Below are 21,339 nucleotides of genomic sequence, written 5' to 3'. Positions count from 1 at the left end.
CTTTACCTGAAGGCCTGTCAGTCTTCCAGCGGTGCAGCATAAAGTGCGTCATTCTAATTCCAGGAGTGAAATGCCAACTACCTTAATTATGTTGGCAACATGGAAAGGCAGGGAGGCAACAGAGCACTAACGACCAGGCAGGACTGGAGCCTTAGCGGGGAGGAAGAGAAGGAGAGATGGGCAAAAGGAGAAATATTTAAGTCCGGTCCGTGCAGAAGAGCACCTCTACGGTTTGGTTATGCTTCCAGAATGAAACATCACCGGTCATTAACTGCCCTTTGCCTGCAATCCAGTGCTCACAGAAGCAAAGCGGGGTCTTTCCTTTGGTTTCAAGAAGAATCGCACTCAGAAATAGTAAAACACAGCTCCTCATTGACAGGCAATTTGAAATACACTCCTTGCATCCCCTGCAACTACAGGAAACCTGCCCCACAGCTGCTCAAAATACATTTATGGTTTAGAATGGGAAACACAGACACGAAGATTAACATTTACAGCTGGTATTTCTGAGAGTAAAAGTCTGAGGCAGATGCTCACATGTAGCAGTCAGAGAATGAGAGGTGGATTTCCCATGCATTCTCTCTCATTCCAGTGTACACCATGCATTAAGCTTTCACAATAAATAAAATTTTTAAAACTTGCTACACGGAATCCAATAGCAAATAGCAGAATTCGTTGTTGATAAAGCACATGAGAAAAGGCTTTGTACGTGGAGTTTGCTTTTAACCCTTACTGAGGGGCTTATTCCCCAAATACGAACACTTAACAATCTCTACCAGCAAAAGACAAGACAAACGGCCTTTTCAACCAAGCCATAAAATATCTAGTTTCATACATAATCACAAAGCCTCCTGACATGAAGGGGTCCCAGCTTTGCACATGGGACAAAGTTGATCACTGCTGTGAGAGACTTGCAGTGGGCCAAACCAGAGTTTCAAATATGACTCTTTGCCAGAAGACTCTGCACCGTTACTGCCACCAACCAGAAGGTCACTAGGTAGGCGGGAGGAAAGCAGTGGGGCACTGGAGGAAGAGTGCTGTGCTGCTGGCCGGAGAAACCCTTACATGCTGTTTGCGGGAAAAGTAGCAACTGACTTAGAGCTGGGATGGAGAGTCTGCGTAGGAACCGGGACTGTTGCTGGGACATAGGACCCATGGGGATGCGCCTTTAGCATCACCTCGGTATCTGTGGCTTTGAACGTCCTCAAGAGTTTGGTAGGATTCGTTGAGAGTTGAAATCAGCTTCCTGGGGCAGAGGGAAAGCTTTTTCTGCTCAGTGCTGTCTAAAGAATAGGTTCCTGAAGGCATTGTTGTAGTTTTTGTTGAAAGCAGTGTAGATGAGTGGGTTAAAAAAGGAATTTGAATAGCCTAGCCATAGAAAAATACTCTTCCAAATGGGTGGGATGTCGCACGAGCAGAGGGGGTTGATGAGCTCCGTGATGAAGAAGGGGATCCAGCAGAGCACGAAGACCCCAATAAGGATGCCCACCATGAGGGCAGCTTTCTTCTCCTTCTGCTCTCTCCACGTGTCTCCGTCCGTCTGGAACGTAACAGTGGCATGACGGACAGTGAAGACCATCTGTGGCTGCTGGGCAGCTTCTTTTACCTGCCAAACACAAACACAAGTTGCACCATATGTGCCTCAGTCAGCTGATCCCACACAGCAGGTACACAACCAAACCATGCAAGTGATGGCCAGGGCTCACGGGGAAACACGGGCCATCTACGTCACGCTCTAATGGAGGGGAGATGATCGGTTGTATGACTCTCTTCTGGGTAACAGAGACTATTTTTGAGTGAGGCTAGAAACTTAAGAGAGCAGTGATATATGGGCACATGGAATTGCTCACACAGCACCGCAAGAAGATTATTTCCCCATTTACAATCAGATGGGTAGAACAGGCAGACACCCGCATGCCGTGCACGAAAGTCTCCTTGCTTTCTCTGAACTCATGAAATTTAAGAGTCCTTGGTAGGAGAGGCAAGAAAATGAGCATACATTTCCTTCCTCCTCCCAAGAAGTCTTTACAGTGCACAGTCACCGTGCCTGGGATGAACTGACACGATGCAGCCACAATTAGGAAGGATTTACAAGGATGCTCTGCACATGTGTCTTCTGTGTGGGTAAATTCACAACCTCCCCAAAGCCACAGCTGCTTGCCAGGTTATCGTCCACAGCGGAGACGGGATCCCATCCATTCACACCCCCCCACGCCTCCCCACGGGAGGAACGGTGACCCCTTACTCATGCTTGCGAGCACTGATTCAGCATTCCACGGGGGGACATCTGTGAGTCACCGCACGCCCACGTGGAGCTCCGGCTCGCAATCTGGCCCAAAGTTGCTTTAGCTACACCTTGCGTGCTCACAGCTGGGGACTCAGAAGGAGTCAAAAGACTGGGCTTGCAAGATTTGCAGTCAACTTTCCCTTGGAAGCCTCCAGGACTGTTAGGGCTTTGGTGGGATGCTGTTCGCTTGCACGCTTTAGCTCTTGAGTTTCGCCCACTGCTGCAAGGGCTTGGCTGCTACCAGCAGTTGGCTAGAGCAAAATATAACCGAGCTGACCTACCTCCAGGGCTTCTGGTGTAATGGGGGTGATGGAGTTGCTCTTCCGAGATCCGATTCGAAACTTGGCGGCCTTGTAGATCTTCCAGTAGACAAAGAGCACCACGCAGAGGGGCAGGTAGAAGGCGCCAAAGGTGGAGAAGATGGTGTAGGAAGGCTCCTGGCTGACTTGGCACTCCTCACTGTCCTCTGAGTAAGTCTCTCCCCAGCCAAAGAGCAGCGGGGCCAAGGAGATGAAGGCAGAGAGTGCCCAGGTGAGGGCAATCATGATGTTGGAGATGCGGCGCCGGATGCGGAGCGTGTACTCCAGGTGGCGGGTGATAGACCAGTAGCGGTCAAGGGCGATGGCCGTGACGTTCCAGATGCTGGCGGTGCAGCACAGCACGTCGAAGGAGATCCACACCTGGCAGAGCGACCGGCCCAGCCGCCACCGCCGCCCGGACAACTCGCGCACCAAGCTGAGGGGCATGACGAGGGCCGCCACCATCACGTCGGAGATGGCCATGGAGGCCACCAGGTTGTGGGGCACGCGGTGGAAAGTGCGCACCCGGAGGATGGTGGCCAGGACCAGCCCGTTCCAGAGGAACGTGGCCACCACCAGCATGGCCAACAGGGTGAGGACGAGCACGCTGAAGACGGAGAGATGCGCCCGGCCGCCGTCCGGGCCGGCGGAGGACCCGCTCCGGTTGCCAGCGTCCGGCGCCGTATCGGCAAAGCAGCTGAGGTTGAGCGGGCGCTCCATGCCGGGGGCTCCGGGGCCACCCGGGCTCCCCCGGGCGAGGCGGCCGGCGCTCGGCGCTGCGCACTCCCCGCGCCCCGGGGGCAGGGCCGGGGGGGGCGCCGCCCTACCGCGGGCGCGGAGGGGCCGCGGCCGCCCCGAGCGGCGCCGGGCGCGGCGGCTCCGCGCTGCCCGCCGGCGGGGTCTTCATCCCCGGCAGGAAGAGCCCTGCGTCAGCCGCCGGCTGACGGCAGCCCCCGGCCCGCCCCGGCGCGCCAGCCCCGGCGGCGGGAGGCGGCGGCTCCGCGGGCGCGGCGGGGTGCGCGGCTCCGGGGCGGCGCGGAGCGGGGCGGCGCTGGCGGCGGCCGCGGCGGCGGAGCCCGCGCGGAGGAGCGGCTGCCCCTGCGGAGGAGTCGGCGCTGTTGGCTGGCGGGGCTCGGGGCGGGCAGGTGAGTCGTCCCCCCCTCCCCGTGCGCGGGTGCGGAGCGAGCAGCCTCTCGGCGGGGAGCGGCTCGGGGCGTGCGAGTCCGTGCTTAGTCATTTCAGTGCGCGGATCGTCCGTCCCTCGGAACCGGCGCCGGTCGGAGCGGGGCGGAGGCAGAGCCGGCGACCGCTGCCCGCTGCCCGCTGCAGCTGCCCGCAGGGCGCGGGGCGCAGCCCCGGCTTTGTCTGCGCCGCGTCTGCTCGGGGTGGCTTCTCCCCCCGGGGCGTGTTCCCTGTCAGAGGCAGAAAGTTAGCATCCCTGTGGAATTGTACCTGGGCTCTTCTAAACAGGTCTTAGTGAGGTGCCACGGGAATTTTACGGCTCCCGCATACGCTAGAGTCTGTGTCCGGCAAACCCACTAGTAATCCTGGTTTTTCTGGGTGGGGGGGATGTGGCAGGGGATTATTCCTCTGAGAACTTCTGCTCTGGCATTTCCTAACTTGTTAGCAATTGGCAGGCCTTTTATTAGGAATAATCTATCACTTGGCTGTTGTTATTAATCGTTAATAACATTAACCGTTAATGAAATGTTTGAGCATTCCACCTGGTTTTTATCACGCTGCTTGTGAGAAGTGGGAGTCTGGGCCTCACGGCAGAAGGCAGAATTTAAACCCACCGAGCAGGTTTCCCCGTGCAGCAGCTCCACGCGGGGATGCCAGCCAGCTCCAGCCTGCAAGTCTTGGACGGCGTTCAGGCAGGGCTGTGCCAGCACTGGCACCCTGCTTCTCCGGACCGTCCCGGGACGATGGGTCCAAAGAGCTTTTGGGTTGGAGCTGACACATGATGTGAGAAGCCGGCAGGCACTAACATGGGGCTCGCAGTCTGCATCTCTGGGGGCGAGAAGGAAGGGCGGGCATCAGCGTGAAGAATCGGTGACAATGACACTTGCCGGTGAAGTGCACTTTCAGATAGTGGTGGGAGAAAACACAACAGAGGTGTTGAGGGGAGTACCCTATGCATCCTGTGCTCGCGGTATACGGAGGGTAAGACCAACCGGGTGCTTTCTGCTCTCTCTTCTGAATCTCTCTGGACTTTTTAATGAAAAATAGCAAAGTAACTACAACAAGGGCTAAAGAAACAGGATGTTTTCTAGTGCTGCTACTTGTTTCTCCATGCTACCAAGTGAAACACAAGGCAGCATATCCAAAACACGTCCAGGACCTTGTTTTGGTGGGATGGGAATTTCCCCATATGGACTCATGCTGTGCTGTGATATTCATCCTCAGAGCCAGAGAACAGGACTTGGCCTATCGTGGTTAGTAGAACAGATGTAGCCTTAGAGACTATAACATAATTTTGGAAATATACTGCCATCTTTTTTGGGGAGAGATGATTATTTTTTCTTTTATACACATGAATACTGACAATTTTGGAAGGGGTAGGTTTTTTACTTACAACTCAAAGGACAAATGGGGTTTGCAGGCTTTCATAAAGCCTCCTGATTTAAAATTCCTGGTTTGCAAGGTGCCAAACATCCTTGACTGTCATTCAATTGATCAAAACACTTAGCAATTGCTAGGACTGAGAGCTTTTTGTTGCGTGGGAGCCCGTGGAGCCCGTGGAGCCCAGAATTAACAGAATCAACCACAAATTATGGAATACGTGCTCCTGAAAAGAAAGTATTATTTTTTGCTTCAGGAACAAATAGACAAAAATTACATTTAAAGGGAAGTGGAAATAAAAGGTATTAAATCTGAAGAAGTAAAACTAGATTATGTTCTAATGAAAAATTATGAATATTTTCATTATCTTACTTACTGGACTTTAAAAAAATATATATTAGCAGATTCTGGAGTTGAATGTATCAATTGTGTACTAATTAGAAATAGAAAATGTAGACACATATATATATATCTCATATGTGGAAATGCAAAGGTCTGCACCTGGGATGGAAGAACCCTATACAACAGTACAGGCTGGGGACTGACTGGGTAGACAACATTTTGCAGAAGAGGATCTGGGTGGCCTCTCGGGCAAGAAGTTGCAGTCTGCAGTGTGCCATTGCACATCCTGGAGCATCCTGGCCTGTAGGAGCAAGAGTCTGGCCATCAGGTCAAGGGATGTAACTACTTGCCTCTATCCAACAAATCTTGGAATTATATGTCCAGTTTGGGGTTCCCCAGTACAAGACACTGACATACTGGGGGAGGTCCAGTGGAAGGTCATCAAGATGATGAGCGGACTGGCATATGATGTATAAAGAGAGGGAGAATGGAGTTTATCGATCTTAAAAAGAGAAGGTTAAGGGGAAAATCTTACTGCTGTCTGCAGCTACCTCAGGCGAGGGTGTAGAGAAGGTGGAGGCATACTCTTCTTAGAGGTGCACAGTGATAGGACAAGGTGCAATGAGTGCAAGTCACAACATCAGATATTCCAGTTAGGAATTAGGAAATAAATATTCACCTGGAGAGTGGTCAAACACTGAAATGGGTCCAGAAAGGCTGTGAAATCTCCATCTTTGGCGATGTTCAAAATTCAGCTGGACAGCACTGACCTGATCTAACTCTGAAGTTGTCCCTTCTTTAACGCGGGTTGGACTAGGTGATCTCCAGAGGTCCCTTCCGACCTAGATCATTCCACGATTCTGATTCTGCAATCTTTAAGCACGTTGGCTGAATGCACCAGATTCTGGAGGTGACTGAATGTTGTTATTTTTAAGGACAAAATGCTGTTTACTTTACACAGATTAGTAAGCCCATTGATTTCCTCAGAACTCAGAAGTGAGTGGAAGGCTGGGATCTGTAGCGAGTGGATAATGTTTGTGGAATGATCACATCTATGAAAGTCTCTGAGAAAAGGATCTGTGCTACAAAGTCAGGGTTATCTCACATCCTCATTGATGGAGCCAGAGGAATTAAAAGTGACAGGACTTCCCTAGCTAGAGCAGGGTTCCCTCCAGTAGAGACATTAAATGCTGCTTGCTGCTAAATACCATTTACTGGAGGTACCTTCCAATTCAAAATATGTAGCTGGTGGCTGGAGGTTAGGAGGGAATTCCCAGCGTAATCAGTGCCACTGCCTACGTGCACATCCAAGTAGTATCTGCTCTTGGGGACAGGGTGAATGGACTTAGATTGTGAATCTGCATGCAGATCTTTTGAACCTCTGCGCTTAGAACTGGCAGAAAAGGGAGAGGAAATGGCTCAGGAGGTGTTTTTGCTGGGCGTACTTAATGAATGAGTGAGATTTTCTGTCTACAGGGTAGGTGGAGCTGCTAGGTTAAACAAGGATTAAAGGAACACATATACTCACTGTATATATACACCAGCACTGAAAGCTCCGCTCCGTTGCCAGCCAGACTGCTCAGTAAGTGTGCATCCTGTCAAGGCAATTTCTAAAACTCAGGTAATCATCACTTAAACGTCATTTAACATTCATCACCTCCAGCTCATGCTTATTACATCCAGACATGCTTTTTGAATGCGCTTGCAGACCACCCGCTCCTCTCCTGTAACAACAAAACGTTCAAACACAAACACAGCTAAAATGCACAGACTGTGAGGTTGTTCTCACAGCCTCAGAGCCCATCCACACTTCTGATCTCACTCTAGTCTTCCAAACCCAAGATCTTCAGAGATGGCCAACACCAGCACTGTGACAGACTCTCATGATGCCCTACCTCTGGCCGAAGTTAGGACCTCCCCTGGTGTTAGGACTGTAGTTTTGGGAGCGGAGGGGGGGAATGCCGAACCAGAGCTCTTCATGGACACGCACCAGCTTTTATGAAACTCATCTATTTGTCTAATTCATCCCATAAAGGCTGTCTCGGGTGCAGGGTAGTAGCTCTGGGTGGGAGGAAGACTGAGTGATTCCCTCCCTCTCCAGGGGTCCATGAGAGCATCCATTTGGGGCGTAGGCAATCAAGGTTCAAAGCATTGCAGCTCAGGCTACGGGCTTGAATCGTGATGCCTCGTGTCTCATGTAAGCACTTTAATAGCCAAGCAGCTGGCTATTCTGGGTAGCTATCTCTCAGGTTTCTTATGTTGAAGCTGGTTAATAATCATGTATTTACTGGATCATGGACTTACCTGAGGTTTGCTAACATCCCAGCCAAGAGCCACAGCAAAGGAAGGATGGAGTCAGCCTTTCTCTTCCAGTAACATGTAATAATTTACTGCAAAATGGAGCAATTCCTACTGACTGAGAAGCAGAGCTTAATCCTGCTGTGCGTTAGTAGGACACTCAGCAGGACTGTGGGAGTACGTGGGAGCAGGAAGGAGGACCTGAGGGCCCCACGTCCCGAGTGCCCCAGGGACTGAGCTGTTTGCCAGACTGGGTTCTCTTGCTCCAGATGCTTATGAGGAACTCTGAAAAGTCTCTCTGTCCTGGGGCAGAAATGAAAACGATGAGTTGAAATCCTCTTGTCAGAGCATAGTCCTCTCTTGTGTAAACTCCGTGGTAAGTGTCTCAGTCCTTGTGTCTCTTGAATTTGGCCACAATCTGTCACACAGCCAGTGTAAAGGTAGGATGGGCTCTGGTACCTCAAACTACTGTGTACGTCTCAGTAAATGGACTGCCAGGAGTTTTTATCTGTCTTCTGCCCAACGTGAATTAACTCCTGCTGGAATTAAAGCTTTCCTTCTTGCATAGCCAAAAAACACGTTGATGGTCAAAGGACCTGAGGGAACGTAACTTAATAAAGTTTTAGGGCAGCTCCCACATCATCCACTGCTGCAGTTAAAGTTGCACTCTGTGTAAATAAATGAAATGTAAATAATTTTATCACTTCTTTCATACCTTAAGGGACAACATTAATCATCTGTGTAATTTCAGGGGAGTCAGCAGAGTTATGCTAGGTGTCATATTGGCTTTTAGTCAAAGATGCTTTGCAGTGAGTAGTTATGACAGTAACGCAATAACTTGGAGCCAGCCTCAGGGGGTACTGCCCTCAAAAGGCATCCACAGTTTTCATTTATTACCCTGGTGATAGCAAATACTTAACACATATATACACCAGCACCTGTGATCTTCTTTACCTGTGGTCAGTCCCTGAGAAGTAAGACTTTCTCTGGACTCTGATGGACTTGGTCTCTGCAGGTTGCTTACAAACCACAATAGAAAATTATCTATATTTCTGATTTTAAAAAAAAGTGTAAAAATGTCAAAATATATTATGCTTCTGGGAGTACACAGTATCCTGTAGTTCTGTCAATCATCTAGAATAGCAGGCCTGTAGAAAAATAATAAGAAACCATGTGTGGGAAGACTAGGTAGCTCTAACTTAATACATGAGCTTTGGCAATCAAAGCTGCCAATGCAAACTATCAGGACTCTGCCAGGGAGACAGATGGCATGATGACAGCAAATGGATGGGTCTCTAAAACTCAATTACCATTTCAGTTCAGACCCTTTTTTCGTATGCCAAGTTGTGGAAGAGATTTGTTTATCTTGAGCTTTATGCGTTTTGGCAGATAATTTGCAGAGGTGTGAAGCTATAGGGAAGGCTGTGGTAGTGTTAGGCTGAACATGGGTTTTTCTGTTGTCTGTTGTTTTCCAGGTTACCTTTCTGCTTCCTTGCAGGTGGTAGGTTTCTGAACCTTTATTTACATAAAACCATTTGTAGTCTGGAAATGTTCTTTCAGAACTCCAGAGGCAAAATGTTTTAAGATCCATTTACCATCATAAAGATGGAAATCACTCTAAACAGTTTTCCAGGCCAGCAGTTCTTCAACTCTTTTCCTTATACCTCCTTCCATCCCCATTCTGCTGCCTTTGGCTCCTTGGCAGTGTGTTGCCATGCCCATGTCTTCCTTGGTTGGAGTGCCTTATCCCCAAACCACCATTAACTTCAGCATTGACGACTGGTTTTGTTAGTGTAACTGATTGGCAATATGTGCAAAAATGAAACCACTGATGTCCATCACCAAGTGATGTCTTTTCTCTTCTTCCACCCCAATAGCCTAACTTCTTTATATGCTGTTGGTTGCTGCCTTCTTCCCTGGAGATTTCTGAACAGCCACAGCCACATGTCTACCTGCCAAAGGAGGCATTGGCATAGTTGTACAGCTTTCTCAGCTTGGACATCGCTGATGAGAGTCTCAGATTCATATTCACATGCTGCTTCCTTCCAGCTGTGGAATATTTTCCTCCCCTAGATTATTTGGCATACCTGTATGTTTCCCTGCTCCTGCCTGCCCAGGTCACACAGATCACCAAAACTGCTGTAATTTAAGTAAGCCGTGCAATATGAAAGGTCATTAGAGAAAATGGGAAAGCTGTGGAATTTTACATATTTCTATTTCATATCCATATTTTAAGCATGTGACAGAGTCATACAAATGAGTGGAATTATTTACAAGTTAGAAAAAGTCAAATGGTAGGATATGACCACACATTTTCTTTCTGCAACTAAAATGAGTCTGCTCCCATGCCTGTGCAAGAAAAGAGGTTGCGGACATCTCCTGTAGGCTACTGCTATAAAATTCTCTGAACCCATGGGATGAAAGCAGTTGTATAGATGTATCTAAATGTCTCTATTTTTCACAAGGATTTTTATTAGTAGCATCATTATTTTTGACAAGCAGTATTCACTACTTTGACAGCAAAATATTGCCAGACTTTTCTTAATTGTCTAGCAATGCATTTTATTATAAAATAGCTGATTTTTTTTTCTGTCTGCTGGTCTGTGGCTCAGGGTTGGTACACTGTAACTCAGAGGTGGTGGCCCAGTGGTTTGTGAGCTGCAGCAGCTCACCAACGGTTTGTATTCAGCTCCCTTGCTGGGGACATGACGCGTGACAGTGGGAATATGCTCATCCAAGAGCTGGTGGTGGGAAAACCGATCCAGCAAGAGCGGCTGAGGCCAGCATCTCTGAGTTACGCTGGAGTACAGCTGTGTGCCCATCCGTGCCCTGTCCTGCAGTGAAGCCACCAGGCTTGAAGGGAGCTGCTGGCATCTACCACCAGTGAGTTTCTCCTTCCTTGTTGGAGCCCTCCCTTCCACCTTTCTTCAGGTGCCTCCAGGTAGATGCAATGTGTCTTGTAATTCTTGTCCCTGTGGAGATTTCAGTGTGTGACCTGGAAAGAAAGGGACCTGGCTGGCCTTGTTAAGATGGTGACTTCTGTAAGTCCATTTTCCGTACATGCTTTTTCTACCTGCAAGTACCACAGACCCTCTTCTGGGGTTACTCTATACTTTCAGGTTTTGACTGCATCACAGTGGGTATGAACTCAGCTGCTAAAAGAACCAAAAAGGTGACTTCCCTATCAGAATTTGAGCATAAATTTAGTCAAAATCTTCCATTTTGATACCACTGAATTCTTTCAGGGTCTCACATAAGCATAGTTCATGGGGTGTCTTCATTAAAGAAGGCGTTATCCATTGGCACAGAAGATGGCTCACGTATTACTTTAAAAGCTGAATCTCATTTTGGAAACAAAGAAATCTTGCTATGTTTTTTAAAAGGACTCCTCATCTGACCTGATACATCTTCAGAGCTTTCTGGGCAGACTGTCAGTGTCCTTCCTCCTCCACACACTTCACCGTCTTCACTGTATGCTAATGCCTGTCCTTTCTTCTACACTTTGTTGAGCACTAGAATAGTTAACATGGTCAGCTTTTAAACCATTGCCACTAGCAACTGACTTGGCAGTAGGGTTATAAATGCCATTTTGTAACCGCAACCAATAATTGAATAGAAAAATGAGGAAAAAACACTTACTATTTTGATGTTTTAAAGCCTTTCATCCAACATCCACACATAGGACATCTCCTGTCCCTTAGCTTTGACTCCTAGCACTATTCTCAGTCTTGCAGAACTGCCCACACACACATGTACGCCCCATTCCTCCTGTTTTGGTTGTACTCCTGCCAATCTGGCTGCCCGTGCTCCGTCCTTCTCCTGCCATCGTCCCTCCTGCAGCACGGCCACACCTCGATGGGAGTCTGTAAGGGGAGTCCAGGGCTTGATATGTTGTGAGGAAGAGGCACAAAGACAAATCTCTGCCACAGCACATATTCCCTGTTTCAGGGAGGTTTTCTTACAGCTTTTCTGGTTTTATGACAGCTGTGACTGTAAGGAACCGTAAATCCCGATGCCCTTGCCCCAGATAATCCCTCCTGCCCAGTGAGAGGCGTGCCTCATTAAACACCGCGTTACAGCCTCAGATTAATGACAACTGTTACAGAAGAGCACCATGGGTCGTGGAGAACCACAAGAGTTCGTTAGCATGCATCTTGCAAACAATTACTGATAAACACCCAGCCGAACTATTTTACACAGGTGAGGTTTAGTGCAAGGGCTTGGGTTGTGTAAAGAGAGTTAGCCATCAATATGCCTAGCGTTTCTTATAAAAATTTACGGCAGCTGCTTTCTGTAAGGGTCAGTGAAATAGGTGAGGAAATAATAGATTTTCTTATGCAACCTATGGCTCTGGGTGCTTCTCTTCCATTCATTTCAGGGAGGATTATTATTTTAAAATGCAATAAGATTTTTTTATAAAACTGAAATGTCTAGAACATAGGTACTAAATCCTCTGGACTGCTTAGTAAATCTCAAAAAGACATCCCTATCTGAATCAAGCTTTCTTTTCTTTATCTGACTAATAATATTCCTGTAGTAGCTTTTATATCCTTTATCCTTTCAGAGTCAAGAGAGACGTGGGTGAGCTTTTGCTGTACAAAAGCAAGACCAAACAGTCTCCAAGGTATGTTCAGTAAGCAATCAAGTCAGCCTATTATGAGAAATTACCCTCCGCAAATTGAGATGCAGTAAATGAAGACATATGCTCCTGTTCTTGTCGGCTTAATGTACATAGTTAGATTCACCTCCCTGCATGGCTCTCTTCCTTCTCTTGCCCTGAGCCAGAACAGGAGTATGCACACAAAACCAGCGAGGGTATGCAACCTTTTGATATTTACCAACAGGATTATTTATGAATGTGTGACTCGACTCCCGCCGTGTAGGAGAGCCACGTGGTAGCTAGGCTCTTCTGGGGAGGGCGGATCTTTGTGTATCCTGTGATGGACCTCAATATTTGCATTGATTAGATCACAGTCTGATGCTTTTGTCATTTAATCATTATGAGCACTGTATGAATCATAAATTGTAAGTATGCACATAGAGAGCATAAAATGCGTAGAGCACTACAACTAGATGGTGAATATGTTAGCCATTGGAATGTGCCCAGTGGGTCATTTTTTACATGGACTTACTTCAGGAATGCATCATCATTCATGACTGTGTTTAATTTCAAGTATGTGCTTTAGTCGTATCAAAATGAGCAGGGTTTGAAGATATACTTAAAGCTAAGAATGTGATTTTGGAGCATCCCTGACTCAGTGATAGAGCTTGGGAAAATTGTCACAAAATATAGGAGGCAAAAAGCTTGGACTGTAGAGAAATGTAACTATGGAAATGTCCCTTCCCTTTTAGGAAAAAAGAATAGAAATGTATCCAATTCTCTGAGTGCAAGCAACACTAAGGAAAACACTGCACTACACATTTAGAATGAGTTAAATCAATTGACAGCTATCCAGCCACAGAGAAAAATAATGTAATTTTAACTGTGAGCAGCAAAATGGTTCTGCCTAATAGTTAAACATCAGTAAGCGCTGCTGTGTCTAATAAAATGCAGATCTCATTATCTGTTTGTTATGTGCATCGTGAGATAACTGTTCAAGTTGAAAGTATAAAAATTTGATTTAATTCGCTGACATTTTGGATACAAGAGGGTCAGGTTCGTCTTGTAACAAATAACAGCTTGGGGCATATGGAAGGGAGTGTAATTGAAGATAAGGCTCTAGCAAGATGAGTGGAAAATGTAATCTAGTTCAAGGATACATTAAACAAATGTATCCTGGCCTTCACACTGTAATCACCTACGCGTGCCATAAGGCAAACAGCAAATGTAATTGACACCCTGAAGGGTGTCATTACAGCTTTGGTGCTTGCTGCCTCATGCCATGATTTCTTCCATTTGCAACACTGAGAATTCACACTTGGCAAGTCCTGGGACCCTGAGGCTGCCCTAATTTATATAGGGAACTCACCAAGCTCTAAATAAACTCAGAGGAGTTTTCAGTGGCTTCTATGAAGGTTAAACCCATATCTATGAGTGTCTACCACAGCATCATTGATTAAAAATGACCAACATCCTTGACATGAATATAGCAGAAGCCTCAGTGACGAAGGAGGAGGATGCTCCTTTAAGCACATCTGAGAGCTAACAAGTTCAGGCTGTAGTGTACCAAAACCGAACGAGGCAACTTCTTTGTAGCCTGGTGTCCTGGAGAGGTTCAATGTGATCACATTTTCTTGTGTGTGGTATGGCAGTTGTCTCTTTTCCCCAGTTCCTGGGCAGTTTCCACCATATCTGACTGGGCTGTAGAGGCATCAGGGATATGGTAGGGGTGAAAGACCTTACTAGACACTGAAGGAGCTACACTGTGAACTTAAACTTTATTTGGCTTCAGCCAGTTCACACAGGAATTAGACCTTGAGACATAAATCAATTGTAGGCTTTCTTGGTTCAGAGAACTATTTGTTCATATTGAGGGAGATTCAGCATATCACAGAGCATATCTTTCAAGTAACCAGAACATTTAGGGACTTACAGAGCCTTTATCTCCCTGAAAGCCTCCTGGAAGCAAAAGAAGAGAGTTAGAGCCAGGGCTGGCCTGAGAGTATAAGCAGTATGCCTGCATTCGTCCTGAGCTTAGCTCTAATGAGAGAAGTCTTGACAGTGAGACCTGTTTCTTTGAATCCCAACTCCTGGTTAGTACTGAGTAGTTGAGATCATTAAAACAGACTTACTCTAGATACCCAATCAATAATTCTAATTTTTTTTGCATTGAAGAGTGGCAGACAATTAGGGACTTAAGTAACAAATGTGTTACTTCATAATGTTTTCTGCTTGGCATACTAAGGAGAGACAAGAGAGTTCTAGATCTCAATCTCTAATTAATTAAGTTGGCTCTGAGGTCATGTTAAAGTTATTGATCAACTAAGAGCAGCAGTGGATTCTTCATCTCTTGATGTCTTCAGATCAAGATTCAGTATCTTTCAGGAAGTTTCACTTTGACTAACGAGTCACTCACGATACTCAGCTCAGAGCGAGAGTATTTGGGATTAAATTTAAGGGTAAGTTATAAGAAAGGCTGACCAGAAGTCCTACTGGTTTCTTCTGGCCTCGAGGCTGTTACCAGAATGCCATCAGAACATATTTTTCAAGAATGTTGGAGTAAGTCCTTCGTTTCATTTGAAAATATGTGAGAAATAGGTTCCTTCCACAGAAAAAGTGGTAGTCCAACCTGGCAACAATAACTACTTGTCTGCATAGTACAGTAACATCCACGTGTAAGTACTGGGAGCCTCCCAAAGCTGCAACCACAAATGTGTGACAAATGCAATCAGCTTCTCTGTTTGTACCATATCACAGGCAGATAAATATGTATATACCTCTGTGTCTATGTTTAAGGACGTGCAGGCACATGTCTTGGCTACCCTGAAAATGCTGCTCTAAGCTTCGGCATTTGGGAAGGCCATAAAGCGGAAATGTGCCCCCAGACTGGGGCTGTTTTTAGAGAAAAACAATGGAGTGATCGATTCTGCTCCGTGTGCTTCATGTGAAAGGTTAATCTAAGTGACCTTTTGGCCTTACACTCTGTAAGGTGGAGGAAGATGATGGAGTTGCTGTGAATTTATGTCAGCCAGCGAAAGTTTCCTGCCAGAAATATTTTTCATTGGTTTTAGCACTAAGACCCCATGGCTACATATGAATTTCTCTGGCGGCACAGGTGGCTTGTGTAGCTGCTGCCCTCCATCTCCCACTCCGCCAACCCTGAGTCACTGCCTGCACCGAGCCAGCGCTGGGTCAAGTGAGTTAGGAAAATGACCTGCGGAAAAAACAACCATTTTTAATAAGCTGTTCTCAGCAAGATCAGCATGGGTCACCCCCGAGGCACTGAAACATTTGTGCAAGCATAGTGCTGGAAAAAGTGCAGAGGCAGAAATGAGTGACCAGAACCAGGGGAGGTTTTGGAGTGGTTTAAGCCAACACAAGTGAGATTGCAGGTTGGAGGGTCTAAGTTAGCAGCAGACATCTCCTCCCATCTCAGCATGGAGCTCTCCTTCATGATGCTTCAGGCCTTGCACAAATCCAGGCTCAAGGAACTAGACCAGATGATTAGCTTTTAGTGAGTTTGGCTCTATGTTGGTCAGATAAGAATCACAACCTGCTCAAGAGGAGCAACAGAAGTATGGCAAAAACCAACCAACCAGGCTGCCATGGAGAGGAGGGAGAAAACCTGCCCCTCTTAGCAGCAGCAGTGAGCTGGCAGAATAGCACAGCTGTGATGTGATGCCACATCCTCAGGCAAGTGTCTTCTGTCCATTCCCCTTTCTGGATGAGTAAAACAAGCATTTAACTTTCTGGACAACATACAGAAAGAGAGTGATGTGATGTAAAGGTTTTACCAGCACAAATTTAGGGTTTTTACTCTACTCATAAGCACAAAGCCATAAATGAATAATGAAGATCATCTCAGAGAAGTACCCAGGCTCACTCTTCACAGTGTTCTGTAGCATGCTCTGGAATGCCACCAACTTCAGCTGCCTTTTTCTGCGTTTATGCATTAATAATTAAAAATAAATACAAGTGTTAGCATCCTTTGAATCACATAATAAAGATGTGGCACAAATAACGCCAAGTTTGTTCCTTTCTAGAAAAACTGATTTTAGTAACTCCAGGTTTCATTAACTTTTTTTCAAGCCTGCATGAATGAAAGCCCAGGCTTAACAGAAAATTTCCATTCTCCATTGTTTGGCTGATACTAATTTACCCAAATGGAAAGCCTGTAAACGAAGGAAATCTTGACAAACTACAAAGAAGGACTGTAGGGATAATTACCTGCCACATTTCACAAACATTTTTTCTCAACTTGGAAAATACACAGAAATTGGTAGGTACCTTAGTAGGAGCAGAATCAAAGACTTCTCCTGAAATGCAAAGAATGGAGCCTATAAATTATAGTATCACATTTTATTTGTGGAAATTACCTGTTCTTGCCCAGAGCACTGGGAGGACTTGCATTCTTCTTTCCTTGTGCATTACAATCAGGTCCAGAACTCATTAAGAAACTATTATTATGTTGTGTGTGTGTATATATATATATTTATAGAGATACTAAAAGTATGTATATCTGTATCTAGAAAATTAGTATAGAGAGGGTTACTGGTAGTCTGAGGGAAAGAGAGAAAGAAGAATCAGCCTCATTTACAGAACAGAAGATTTAGAACAGCTATTATGGAAGACTTTCTAACCATAAGGAATTTTTACAACACTAGGACAAGGTATCGGCAAGTTTGTGTAGATGTTATCACTGGAAGTTTTAAAGGAGAGGGATTAACTAGGGGTTCCTCCTGCTCTCCCCCATCCGTGCTGGCAGCTCCTTTCAGCTGTATGTGTGGAGACTGCAGTTTTGAAGAGCGCTGCATCAGTCTAATTCCTTTATTAGCTAAAAACTACTGTGCAGCCCTCCCAGTATATCTACTTCAAACATGCCCTGTAAGGATGTGGTGCTATGTTACACTCGTTGGTGAAGATCTTGGAGCAGGAGGGGCTTTAGACGAGTGTAACTAGTGCAATTACACTGTGTACCATCCTGCTAGCTGTGTTTTGATAAAGGCATACCCAGCTGCAGCTTCGGGCTTATCCTTGCAGTGTGGCACGCATCTCATTCACCTTTCCCTATGGGCTAATATGCCAGACGCATTCCTTAGCAGGTAACAGAAAGGAGTATGTCTCCTTTAATACTGTGTCTTGCTTCTGATAAAAAATGCCCTTATGTTAGATGTGCTAGTGAGAGCATTCTCCTCCCCTGCTCATTTATGCACAGTTATAGTAAAGGTACACCTTGTTACTTGGCACTTGCAAAACATGCTGTAACTATTATATTAAAAAAGAAAACTGTCAAGCAAATGAAAATGTCAAGCATTGTCAGTGCAGTTCTGGAACTGGAAGAGAATCGAAAATGAAACTATCAGTTCCAAGAGAGCCCTAGAGCCCTTTAGGATTCAGTGTTGCAGTACAGATAAAAAGAAAGTTTTTAATTATAAATCATATTTGCCATTGCAAGTAGTCCCACTGAAGGAAAGAGGAAGAATGCATAAACAGTGCAAGCCAAAGCAGAGCCCTGTATGTACCTGTTTTGCATATTTTGGTTCAGATTATAAAACCAGATTCTTACACATGTTAAGAAATCGGTATGGCGATAATGCAGGAAGCATGTGCTTGCCTCCTCTGACTTCTTAACAACTTTCCAGACACACTGAAATTAAAATCAGCTTTCTGTAAAAAATTAGGTACTTTGTAAAGATACATTTTATTGGAAAAGTAACATCTAGAGAGCCAGCTGCTGCCAAAGGAGTATGTATTATTAACAAAGGCCTTCTGCTCACTGGAGTAAAACGAATACACAATTTAATCTAAGCTCTGAATTTAATTAACTGCTAGGAAAAAATCAAACTGTTGTTTTTTCACAAGCAATTATGCCTAAATTTGATATTGTAGGTGCATATGAATTTTTCATATAATCATTTGTGCACACAAGGCATTTATGTAAGCAAAGACTAATTGTCTGCACAAATCTTGTCAACTCAGTGGGCTTTCACTATATATGCAAGCAACGCCCATTGCAAAATAAAGATCGCTTTACAGCTTTTCTGGAAACATGATCATAAACTTCTACATACAGAAGTCTCATAGTTAAGGCATATTAGATACTGTGGTTGGTGTGTTTGTAGTACAGATAATGGGCTGTTCAGATCATTGTGGACTATGGTGACATGCACAGTCTCTGTTCAGTCTATTCACTAGAGTAACTAAGCCCAGAAATAAACTTGTATTAAGGCATAATTGATCTCTGCAAGTGGTTGCTCCCATGCAATTACACTGTTGTGGCTGCATCAGAGCAGAGACTGTACTTAAAGTAAGAGTCCAATCTTGGATGTTTCTTGGGTAGATTAAGGTTCTGCCATGTGTTCAGCGCCTCTGCAAGAGTTAAGTTCCTTTGAACTACTCTCATCCCTGTGTGTTGTGATCAGACCTACCAACAGTTGCTTGGCTTGACGCATGAGCATGCCACTGCATGACTGAGCATCCCATGTTACGTGATGGGCACAAGTCCAGTGATGTGATGGGGAAAGACTGCAAACCCTTCTGAAAGAGAATAAAATGAATGGGGAGAATGAATACTGTTAGAAGATCCTGCAGCCCCAGACAGACGAAGCTGCTGCTGCTCCATACTTCCAGGTCCAACCAGTAGCGAGGCTGAACATGCATTCCCAGCCGGCACACACACAGAAGCACACATATACACTACATGCATACATACATATGTGGCCAGCCACACACACCACAGACACACTTGGAGCGCTCACAGCAACATGGAGAGCACCAACGGCCTTATCCTGTTCCCCCTCTGGCTGGACAGTATGGAAGTCCACTAGTGAGAATATATCTATACATATACAAGGTAGATCCCTCCAGCAGCTGCTCTCAGACACTCAGTCTGCCCAGTAGCTGGCCCCTCAGTCCCAGTCTCCCCAGTTGCTGGCATCTGGACATAAAAGCCCCAAGGCTGCAGCTCTAGTCCAGTTGTTGGTACAGAACGTCACACACACACACAGTTGGCTGGGACTTCTCAGGTCTTATAGGTGACCCCCCCTGTGCTCTTGCCCCTAGAGATACACAGGTGCTCTCACACCTGGAGCTGGCCCTTAGAGACTCACTCACCCCCTTTCTCCTGGGCCATTTCACCTATTCACCGCCTGGTCCAGATTGATCTGGGGCTGACGGCTCTGCTGGGACAGCCCCAGGAGGGGGCCAGACAAGGTGGTGGTACCTTGGTTTGGGTTCCCACCTGCCAGTGTGCCCCTGTGCCCCTCTGGCTTCTGCAGATGGGCCTTTGATGGGCTGATAGTCCCTGGGATGGGCCTGTGAGCAGCCTGGCAGGGTATTCTTTGGGCTCTCCCTCCTGCCATTGTCACTCTGAGCTTGTGCAGCTGAACTTTATCTCACAACCTAATCTGTATTGAGGCTAGATATAGGTGAGCACTTTGTTCTACACCTTGCTAGGACTAAGCAGTGGGACCAGCCCGCTGATTTGACTTAGTTCTGCGTGCTGACCTGTGAGCAGAACCCAGAATTTATTTCTGGCAAATACAGGGGATATTTTCCTTGTTCAATATCATACTTTTTCAATCTAGATTTCTGTTCTTATGGTTCATGAAGTAGGTCACACACACAATGCAGAATTCAGAGCTATTAATTTTTGTTAGAAATAGTCTCATTACTAGAATTTAAATAACTTGTTGACAGGTGACTCATGAATACATAAAGAAGTAAAAAATATGTCCATTAATTTAATTCTACTGCTTATTTAGAAGATAATTAAGGGGAAGAATTTGACTCATGTGAGTAGTCTTTTCTCCTGGGAGTGGTCATCTTGAAGCCAACAAAACTGTGGATAAAAAAAAGATACTTTTGCGTGGGAAGGTTAGTCTCGCTGCTGATAATACAATAGATACTCTATGTGACTCTATGTGACCCGAAGTCCAATATTAAGATTTACAAAGCTACTTCTCAGGGGCCACTGAAACTGTTGGGTGTCTAAAATTCTACCAGGGAAGTTTTCTGTAGGCCTGTTGCTGTGCACTGTTTCATGGCACATACATACAGAAATGCCTTTGCTTTGGCTGTGCCGCACAGCTGCTTGCCTACCTGGCATCTACTTGAGCTCAGGCAAGATTTTCCACGTGTTCCTTCTTTCACCAAGCACAGCTATGGGGCTCTGTCCAGGAGCTGCTTTCAGGGCTTATTCGTTTGGTGGATGGAGGATGTGATGGTCTCCTTCCCATTTTTATCAAAAGCTCTGTGGTTAAAGAACATACAGAGGATGTAGGCATCCAGTGGCCATACCTACCTTGTGCCTCAGTGAAGTTGCTTTTACTCCATTCAGGAATAGAAGGACGGACCCAAATGTCCGTGTCCCACATGCCAGGTCAGGGCTCCAACAACTTTATCTTTGCTTTCCAGAACTGAATTTATAAAACAAATTTATTTTGGTAAAGCTATTTTAGTTAATTCTTAACCTCTCTTTTTTTCACATCGCATTACACTTCCATACTGTGGATGGAATTAAACTTTATTCTTGGATTTTTGTCATAGTTAGTCAAAAAGAACAATTCTGGTTAAGGTTGACACCTTATTAATGGGTATGTTTTGTGGAAAATGGCTTTTGCAATGGATTTCAGTGATTTAATGCAGTTATCTGACCTCATATTGCTAATATATGATACACTGTAGAGAATTTTCAAATTGCTGGGATTTAAAATACCAGATTTATCTCATATTCTTCTGATTTGACTAGCTGAACAAACAGAAGATCCAAAGTGGCCCCACCTGTTGCTGCAATAGCACAATTTCAGCTGAAAGTTTGGGAAGGGGCTTTATTATTAAAAATCACATTCAAAGTGTGCTGGTTGTTTGCATTGTGCTGCTTTGTCAGTATTAGCATAGCGCCTGACTTGAAATACTTGTAATCTTGGAGCTGTACGAAGAACTAAAAATAA

At 45.7% G+C, this 21,339-nt stretch overlaps 1 protein-coding gene across 1 annotated transcript; it reads right to left on the bottom strand.

Moving 5' to 3' along the window:
- Window positions 1-1,273: 1,273 nt before the first annotated feature.
- HTR5A (5-hydroxytryptamine receptor 5A) lies at window positions 1,274-3,306 on the bottom strand. The gene is made up of 2 exons (XM_059819034.1): window positions 2,569-3,306; window positions 1,274-1,606 (listed from the first exon to the last, which is right to left on the bottom strand). The coding sequence occupies exons 1-2, from the start codon at window positions 3,304-3,306 to the stop codon at window positions 1,274-1,276; spliced, it is 1,071 nt and encodes a 356-aa protein (XP_059675017.1).
- Window positions 3,307-21,339: the final 18,033 nt, after the last annotated feature.

Source organism: Gavia stellata, chromosome 6, assembly GCF_030936135.1.
Source record: "Gavia stellata isolate bGavSte3 chromosome 6, bGavSte3.hap2, whole genome shotgun sequence".
NCBI classification, from domain to species: domain Eukaryota; kingdom Metazoa; phylum Chordata; class Aves; order Gaviiformes; family Gaviidae; genus Gavia; species Gavia stellata.
This window is presented reverse-complemented; position numbering and strand designations above follow the sequence as displayed.

Excerpts from the sequence above, each read along its gene's own strand:
- HTR5A (XM_059819034.1), bottom strand. The coding sequence starts at position 3,306 with ATGGAGCGCCCGCTCAACCTCAGCTGCTTTGCCGATACGGCGCCGGAC. Across the intron at positions 1,607-2,568 it reads TTACACCAGAAGCCCTGGAG|GTAAAAGAAGCTGCCCAGCA; the intron begins GTAGGTCAGCTC and ends TGTGTTTGGCAG.